The sequence below is a fragment of the Oncorhynchus mykiss genome, chromosome 17 (assembly GCF_057628025.1).
Source record: "Oncorhynchus mykiss isolate SJ-2025 chromosome 17, ASM5762802v1, whole genome shotgun sequence".
NCBI classification, from domain to species: domain Eukaryota; kingdom Metazoa; phylum Chordata; class Actinopteri; order Salmoniformes; family Salmonidae; genus Oncorhynchus; species Oncorhynchus mykiss.
This window is the reverse complement of record NC_143038.1, coordinates 35,744,437-35,753,987: the sequence shown is the minus strand read 5'-3', so window position 1 is coordinate 35,753,987 and position 9,551 is coordinate 35,744,437. Positions and strand designations below refer to the sequence as shown.

The window sequence follows — 9,551 nt, the reverse complement described above, 5'->3', positions numbered from 1 at the left end:
TAAACCATTTGATTTCCACTGATGCTTTGTCCTTCACCACGTGACCGGCTGTAACACTTTTTGTCCACTATGTAACCCAACCCTTTTTATACATGGCCGATTTGGCTGGGTCTCCAAAATAGCTATTATCGTTTGAATAGTATATTGTATCACCAGTGTATTTTCAAATGCCATTTGATGAGGAGTCATTAATTAGAAGGGAAAATAAACTGATATTCAAGTAGAATAAAGACTATAGAGATACAGTATATGGCACTGGGTTTGTAGAAGTATCGCAACACAAATGCGTTTGTCATGCAAAACCAAGAAGGTAATGCATGTTTTAGTGTAAGAATTAAAAGTATTAAACATGTCGAACGAAGGGAAAATACAAGATAAGGCAGAATCTTTTATTTTTTGAACTCATTCAAAACAAAACAGTTTTCACTTCTACAAAACTAAGCGCGAGACTCAACTAATTGCATCTCAATTACTGTCTACATTCAGCATTCTTCCCTTCCCACACAACATGTTTTAGCACCACAGTAACACTTAAAGATGCACTATGCAAAAATCGATCCACCATTTCCTGATTGCTAAAATTCTAATAGTTCGCCTAATTTCAGTTTATGTGACAAAACAAGCAAGTATAGTGTAGAGAATCATTGTACCATCTAAACCATTGTGAAATATATTTTCAGCTGTATGAAGCTGGTGTACAAAACCGAAAGTAAAAGACGCAAAAACTAAACTTGCGCATCAGAAGTATAGAAATACCACACATAGAACAGATCTACCACTTCTTAGACTTGCTTTCGATGAGCATGACAGATCTATAACTCACAGTTCTATGTGAATTTGTTGGGTCACCCAAAAAGTTTAATATAGCATCTTTAAATCCCTAATGCAGTCTTTTGAATTACATTTTCAAATCCTCACTGGATGTATAATAAATCACTGTGTTTTTCATGAATATAAGTAATAAAATAACTAAATATATTGTTTCCCTGTGCCTCCTTTTCCATTTGAAATACTCAGTCTGGTCATGTGGGCGTGTTGATACACATTTAAATATATTTACATACACAGCCCTGATTGGTGGTTAGGAGCATCAAGACCATACAGTTAGAAACTAAAATACAAATTTAGTAGAACCTCTATGGTCTAGAATCTAGAGCCTACCCAACTTACCCCAAGGAGGAGGATACATATGCAAATAAAAGATGACTGGTCATTGGTCAGAATAATCAGATCAGATTGTGATGTCAAATTGTGGACCAAAAACTTCATCCCATCTGAACAGGCTAAAATTCCAAGTGTACGCTGAAGGGCATTATCATAACACTTTACCATTTCCTAGTGTTATTTTGACCTCATATTGTGGAAATATTTATTTTCAAAAAGTAAATTAAAGGGGCAGTGCAGTCAAATTTAAAGTTGGTAAATACAAAGTTGGCATTAGCAATGCTAATTCACACCCTTACTTCCTCACAACGCGCTTAAGGCCACACGCAGATCTTGGAGCTGGGGTCGAAGACCGAGCCGTTGCTGCAGGTTTTGAGGTGGGTGAGGCCATGGGCGCACATGTAGAAGGTGGTGATGTCGTCTGGGTTGGCGTAGATGCCATCAGGCTTTCCGTTGCAGAAACCTGTCCCAGGGGCGTGGGTGGTGACGGTGGTTGTGGGGCGGGTGGTGGTGACTGAGCCAGGTTTGGGGGTGGTGGTAGGGGGCAGAGGGGGTAGTACTGGATGGAAGGAAAAATAAAAGGAGAGAGGGTTTTACCATGAAGGAGGGAGCTGAAGGTGATGAAACAGTGATGTCATTTCAGGACATTATTTCATCTGACTGGATTTATCATAGTGGCCCATCACACAGTGGGATAATCTGGTCTAGTAGTTGATTCATTTCAGATTACACTTTAGTTTTTGAATATCAGGTTTGCTCCTTCACTAAAACTTCAGACTTACCGATGTCAAGAAGTTTGCGCAGATGTCCCAACAGAGGGTGGTTGCCCTCAGCGCAGAACTGGTTGGCGAAGTCATCAAGATCCAGGGCCCACACAAAGGCACCGCCAAACTTGTTGTCCTTCATGTAGCGGACCTGTGCAGCGCATCGAATGAGGAGACCGCGGTAGATAGACATAGATAGAGAGGGTGAATATATTTAGAGGATATGTCACAGAAGTATCATACCAGACTTTTTGTTGACCACTTTAATGACTATGGGCAAACATTTCTTATCTAAATTACAATATTATGTAAACTGATTGGGGAAATGACCTTGGTCTCAAAGCTCTGCCTGGAGTCAAATCCAACCCACTCATTGCCCCTGTAGGCATAGGGAACCATCTGGTCTGCAATCATCTCAACTGTTGCGCCATTTATGAAGGTGCAGATCTGAACAAAACACACAAAAAGGGAGTTTGTTTTGTGAAAAACTCATGCATAGGTCTCCGTTGTACAGCGTTCTTGGAATAACAATGAAAAATTGATTTCTAATTTTTCTTAACATTTTGGTGTTGAATGTTTTGGCCCCCAGCAGCCAGGCTCTCACCTCATAGTAGGCCCAGAAGCCAGCTTCACGGGTGTAGGGCCCGGCGGAGGCAGGGCCACTGGCTGGTGCTCCAACGCTGGTGTCAGATGATGTCAGGCGGAAGGTACGACCATAGGTGGCGAAGCCCATGTTCAGCTTCTCCACTGGGGTGCCATTGTCTCTCCAGTACTTCATGGCGTAGTCCTGAGAGAGAAAGAGGGGGTTAAGAGGGTTGGAGGGATGGATGGAGAGAGAAGTGAGAAATGTAGCAAGTACTTCAGCAGTGCTCGAGTATTTATTGTTGTGGAATAGCACACAGCAGTAAAGTGGCACTATACTTTTTCTATCATGGTGAAAATGTGTAGCAAATGTCATGATTATACCACACCATTATAAGTAAATAACATCAGTAAAGCTGTATGATGTTTAAAACCTATTTTCCTTTATAAAGATGGAATGACAAGGATTTTAAACGCACTACTTGCATACTATGGGTTTACAATAGTATCATTATACACACTGATAAATATTCAGTCAGTCTGTGTTTTTCCTTACAGTGTTGAAGTAGATAAGCTCTCCCTCGTCATGAGCACCGCGATACAGGGGGCTGTTGTGTCCAGTGAATCTCTCCCAAGTTCCGTGGAAGTCGTAGGTCATCACGTTGATGAAGTCCAGAGACCTGGAGACGCACGCACAAACTATAACCACTGAGAACAAATGGCACCTGGAAACCTGGTTTCTAAAGCGCCATAGCTATTTCAACTGATTGACCTCAGGAAACATTTGTTATTCAAAATGGCCGGCAGACTCACTTGGCAATCTCCGCAATCTCATATCCAGCATCGATGGTTCCCTTTCCAGCGGACACGGCAGCGGTCAGCATGAGCTGGGCATTACCGGTGGACTTGGCCTCAGCTGCGTAGGCTGCCACTAGCTCCTGTAAAATACACACACACACACACACACACACACACACACACAAAACATCATGTGTTAGAGAGGGTTGGGGATGCACAGTGAAGACGTATTATGGGGAACATATGAATATATGAATAGTATGCCCCCAGTATGCTAGTGAATAAGGAGAGTTTATCTTATTTTGTAAAGCTCTTTGAACGCTTGGAAAAGCACTATGCTACAGTGCCTTGCGAAAGTATTCGGCCCCCTTGAACTTTGCGACCTTTTGCCACATTTCAGGCTTCAAACATAAAGATATAAAACTGTATTTTTTTGTGAAGAATCAACAACAAGTGGGACACAATCATGAAATGGAACGACATTTATTGGATATTTCAAACGTTTTTAACAAATCAAAAACTGAAAAATTGGGCCTGCAAAATTATTCAGCCCCTTTACTTTCAGTGCAGCAAACTCTCTCCAGAAGTTCAGTGAGGATCTCTGAATGATCCAATGTTGACCTAAATGACTAATGATGATAAATACAATCCACCTGTGTGTAATCAAGTCTCCGTATAAATGCACCTGAACTTTGATAGTCTCAGAGGTCCGTTAAAAGCGCAGAGAGCATCATGAAGAACAAGGAACACACCAGGCAGGTCCGAGATACTGTTGTGAAGAAGTTTAAAGCCGGATTTGGATACAAAAAGATTTCCCAAGCTTTAAACATCCCAAGGAGCACTGTGCAAGCGATAATATTGAAATGGAAGGAGTATCAGACCACTGTAAATCTACCAAGACCTGGCCGTCCCTCTAAACTTTCAGCTCATACAAGGAGAAGACTGATCAGAGATGCAGCCAAGAGGCCCATGATCACTCTGGATGAACTGCAGAGATCTACAGCTGAGGTGGGAGACTCTGTCCATAGGACAACAATCAGTCGTATATTGCACAAATCTGGCCTTTATGGAAGAGTGGCAAGAAGAAAGCCATTTCTTAAAGATATCCATAAAAAGTGTTGTTTAAAGTTTGCCACAAGCCACCTGGGAGACACACCAAACATGTGGAAGAAGGTGCTCTGGTCAGATGAAACCAAAATTGAACTTTTTGGCAACAATGCAAAACGTTATGTTTGGCGTAAAAGCGACACAGCTCATCACCCTGAACACACCATCCCCACTGTCAAACATGGTGGTGGCAGCATCATGGTTTGGGCCTGCTTTTCTTCAGCAGGGACAGGGAAGATGGTTAAAATTGATGGAAAGATGGATGGAGCCAAATACAGGACCATTCTGGAAGAAAACCTGATGGAGTCTGCAAAAGACCTGAGACTGGGACGGAGATTTGTCTTCCAACAAGACAATGATCTAAAACATAAAGCAAAATCTACAATGGAATGGTTCAAAAATAAACATATCCAGGTGTTAGAATGGCCAAGTCAAAGTCCAGACCTGAATCCAATCGATAATCTGTGGAAAGAACTGAAAACTGCTGTTCACAAATGCTCTCCATCCAACCTCACTGAGCTCGAGCTGTTTTGCAAGGAGGAATGGGAAAAAATGTCAGTCTCTCGATGTGAAAAACTGATAGAGACATACCCCAAGCGACTTACAGCTGTAATCGCAGCAAAAGGTGGCGCTACAAAGTATTAACTTAAGGGGGCTGAATCATTTTGCACGCCCAATTTTTCAATTTTTGATTTGTTAAAAAAGTTTGAAATATCCAATAAATGTCGTTCCACTTCATGATTGTGTCCCACTTGTTGTTGATTCTTCACAAAAAAATACAGTTTTATATCTTTATGTTTGAAGCCTGAAATGTGGCAAAAGGTCGCAAAGTTCAAGGGGGCCGAATACTTTCGCAAGGCACTGTACATCCAAACCATTTATCTATCTACATTACTATCATTGAGTAATAACTGTAGTGGAGGAGCCACACCCACCTGGCAGAGCAGAGTGAACCTCTTCTTGTCCTCCGGGGGGCTCCCTCGGGCCCCGGGGTACTCCCAGTCCAGATCCAGACCGTCAAAACCATGGGTTCTCATGAAGCTGATGGACGACTGGATGAATGTCTGACGGTTGGCAGCATTACTCACCATGATGGAGAACCTGAGGAGAGGAAGACGGTTTTATCATGAGGCTGTATTACAATACACCTTATGGTTTCTAAATACTACCTTACTACTTCCACAGATATACTACTTGCTAGTCTCTCATGGACAAACTAGGTAAACATAAATCAAGCATATGACCAAATTATGCAAGATTTTAGTTCTGGGTTAACTGAGAGTTTTCTATATACATGATGGAACACCTGAGAGATGATCAAGGTTCTATCATGACGCCATAACATAATACACCATACAGTTGCTAAAGTGTACTGAACGTAAATTAGTACAGATACCAGTAGTCATATAGTACTGATAGTCATGATCAAAGTTATCTTGACAACACAAACGTGTTGTCCTCTGTCAAAAGCACTTTGAACAGCATCTTCACTGAAAAACATGATAGTTGTGTTATTTCACATGCCCTAGAAGCTATAGTTAACACAGTTCCAGAGAACCTGAATGTAGCTGCAGAGATGATCTCACAAACACTACGATACAGTAGGTACTGTTGCAGATACTCTAAATCTACGTAATCCAAATGTATGGTGCTTTTCATAGCCCTGTAGCATGACTAAGGGAGGTGCTCACTGGGAAGAACCAAAGTTCCATCCTCCGACGGCCAGCAGAGTCTTAAGATGAGGGTTCCTGCAGAGAGATGGCAAAGAGATTTGAGATTATTCAGCAATTTTGTATATGAGTAGATTGATAACTCTGCAAGTGGCTACTTAAACAAGCTCCAGTTCAGAGGAGAGATGAATAAAACCAAATAAATATCCCTGGACACTTGGGAAACTAAATTCCTCATTCAACACCAACACTAATAAGTTGTGAAGCAAGCTATTTACTTGGTCTTCAAGGCGTTGAAGGACTTGTAGAGGACGTCATCATTCCACTCGTAGGTGACCAGCTCATTGCGGTGGTTGAGGATGGAGAAAGCGTAGATCAGGTGAGTGCACAGGTGGGCGTCCACATTCTCAGGCTTGTACTTCCCTTTGTCTGGTCTGTACTGAGACCAGTTGGTGAAGTAGCACACCATTTTGGGAGAAGCAGCAGCTGCGGTGGAAACTGAGGTGGAAGCGCCAAACTGGCACAGCACCAGGCACAAGCCTAGAGCGAGTGAGAAAGAGTTTTGAAAGGTTAAGCAAATGTCTATGTAAATAGCCCCAAAAACATTTGTCAAAGCGTATCATTTTATTGCACGATAGAAGGCAGTGATAGTGCCTGATGTAAATGATGGAGTCATAGTCACCTGCTAAGATTGTCAGCTTAGACATCTTGACTATTCAACAATGATACTTGGACCTGTAATCAGGATGTTTACACTGGGTTATGCCAGCATGGAACTGATGCAAGTTTTTGAACATTACCTGCTCACAACAGACAGAACAACAATAAACTACCACCTCTCACATTTCCCCACATTAAATTAACATTACCCACTGCACTGCACAGGGTACTGTCCTAAACAAGTGCCACAGTATTTAAATATTGAAATAATTGTTAAATAATAATTTGTGCATTCACTGACTCTCATTACTACATTGATGTAGATACATTATTTACTAAACTAATTTAGCAATGTACTTAGATTCACACCAAATCCTTTCCAATAGCTATATTGCATCAGTTGTTGTCAGAGTCCAATACAAATAATAGCCAGAGACTAAAGGTATACAGACCAAGAAATTGAAAGCAACAGTTGCTAGCTACTGAAACAAAATCGTTACTAACATCGAAGGCCCATTTATCCAATTACACAATGAATCAAGTTGGTCCTAATATGACCAAGGAAACTGTTAGCTGTCACTAGTGAGTTTCCTTCTAAGCTTACCGTGGGAACTTCACCGATGAAACCGTCAGTGATGAGAAGTTAAGTCTGGCTTTTTATATAGTTTATCCAGTGGTGGGTGGGCCCCCATGGAACCAAATGGGAGGGGGGGTTAAACAAATGTGCAATACAATCAGATAAGTGCAGAAGAGTCTGGACTGTGGTGGTGATTAATTTATGACAGGCCAGGTAATGTACAGTAATCAGCTCAGAAACACTAAGCAAGACAGATAAGACACGAACCACATAAGAAGACACATGACCTGAGCATAAACAGATGAACAACAGTGCACGATAGATTGGTAATGTTGATTCTCTGTTCATTTCCCATTTTAGTAGAGATTTTGAGGTCAAAGTAATTAATACGAAGCATATACACCGTGAGAATGTTCATTCTGTATTTGCAAAACAATGTTATGTACAGTATTATAAAAACTGTAGCTGGGATTATACAGTGAGTGGACAAAACATTAGGAACACCTTCCTAATATTGAGTTCCACCCCCTATTGCCCTCAGAACAGTCTCAATTTGTCGGTACATGGACTCTACAACGTGTTTTGAAAGTGTTCCACAGGGATGCTGGCCCATGTTGACTGCAATGCTTCCCACAGTTGTCAAATTGGCTGGATGTCTTTTGGGTGTTGGACCATTCTTGATACACATGAGAAACTGTTGAGTGCGAAAACCCCAACAGCATTGCAGTTCTTGACACATTCAAATCGGTGCACCTGGCAATTACTACCCTTCCCTGTTCAAAGGCACTTAAATCTTTTGTCTTGCCATTCACCCTCTGAATGGCACACATACACAATCCATGTCTCAATTGTCTCAAGGCTTAAACATCCTTCTTTAACCTGTCTCCTTCCCTTCATCTATGCTGATTAAAGTAGGTTTAACAGGTAATATTACTAAGGAAGCATATATTTTACCTGGATTCCTCTGGTCAGTCTATATCATGGAAAGAGCAGGTGATCGTAATGTTTTGTACACTCAGTGTGTATTGCAGGCATTTAGAAAAATGTTAATCATAATTGGCACAACTATCCATTTGTTGGAATTGTGATAACACATTAATTAGTCATTATGTTGGCAAGTTTGATAATAATGACCATTATTTGTTCAGATTACGCTATCTGTGTCCCGAGGTGTCAAAAACATCCCAAAAGTTAAATAGTTGAAACTTCTCAAATGTATATTGGCATGTCTAATTGTCTTTGATCCAGCAGGTTCCTAGCTGTACTGAATTATATACGCTGCTCAAAAAAATAAAGGGAACACTAAAATAACACATCCTAGATCTGAATGAATGAAATATTCTTATTAAATACTTTTTTCTTTACATAGTTGAATGTGCTGACAAAAAAATCACACACAAATTATCAATGGAAATCAAATTTATCAACCCATGGAGGTCTGGATTTGGAGTCACACTCAAAATTAAAGTGGAAAACCACACTACAGGCTGATCCAACTTTAATGTAACGTCCTTAAAACAAGTCAAAATGAGGCTCAGTAGTGTGTGTGGCCTCCACGTGCCTGTATGACCTCCCTACAATGCCTGGGCATGCTCCTGATGAGGTGGTGGATGGTCTCCTGAGGGATCTCCTCCCAGACGTGGGCTAAAGCATCCGCCAACTCCTGGACAGTCTGTGGTGCAACGTGGCGTTGGTGGATGGAGCGAGACATGATGTCCCAGATGTGCTCAATTGGATTCAGGTCTGGGGAACGGGCGGGCCAGTCCATAGCATCAATGCCTTCCTCTTGCAGGAACTGATGACACACTCCAGCCACATGAGGTCTAGCATTGTCTTGCATTAGGAGGAACCCAGGGCCATCCGCACCAGCATATGGTCTCACAAGATGTCTGAGGATCTCATCTCGGTGCCTAATGGCACATGTGCTCAGTGTGAACCTGCTTTCATCTGTGAAGAGCACAGGGCGCCAGTGGCAAATTTTCCAATCTTGGTGTTCTCTGGCAAATGAAAAACGTTCTGCACGGTGTTGGGCTGTAAACACAACCCACACCTGTGGACGTCGGGCCCTCATACCACCCTCATGGAGTCTGTTTCTGACCGTTTGAGCAGACATGCACATTTGTGGCCTGCTGGAGGTCATTTTTGCAGGGCTCTGGCAGTGCTCCTCCTGCTCCTCCTTGCACAAAGGCGGAGGTAGCGGTCCTGCTGCTGGGTTGTTGCCCTCCTACG

General features: G+C 42.0%; 1 protein-coding gene across 1 annotated transcript; it reads right to left on the bottom strand.

Annotated features, from left to right (window-relative positions):
• Positions 1-371: 371 nt before the first annotated feature.
• On the bottom strand, positions 372-8,912 carry LOC110494062 (acidic mammalian chitinase). Its single transcript, XM_021568755.3, has 11 exons — positions 7,350-8,912; positions 6,768-6,820; positions 6,364-6,625; positions 6,107-6,163; positions 5,351-5,516; positions 3,324-3,448; positions 3,067-3,190; positions 2,533-2,715; positions 2,259-2,375; positions 1,947-2,079; positions 372-1,723 (listed from the first exon to the last, which is right to left on the bottom strand). The coding sequence occupies exons 2-11, from the start codon at positions 6,790-6,792 to the stop codon at positions 1,479-1,481; spliced, it is 1,437 nt and encodes a 478-aa protein (XP_021424430.1). The 5' UTR covers positions 6,793-6,820; positions 7,350-8,912; the 3' UTR covers positions 372-1,478.
• Between the last annotated feature and the right edge of the window lie 639 nt (positions 8,913-9,551).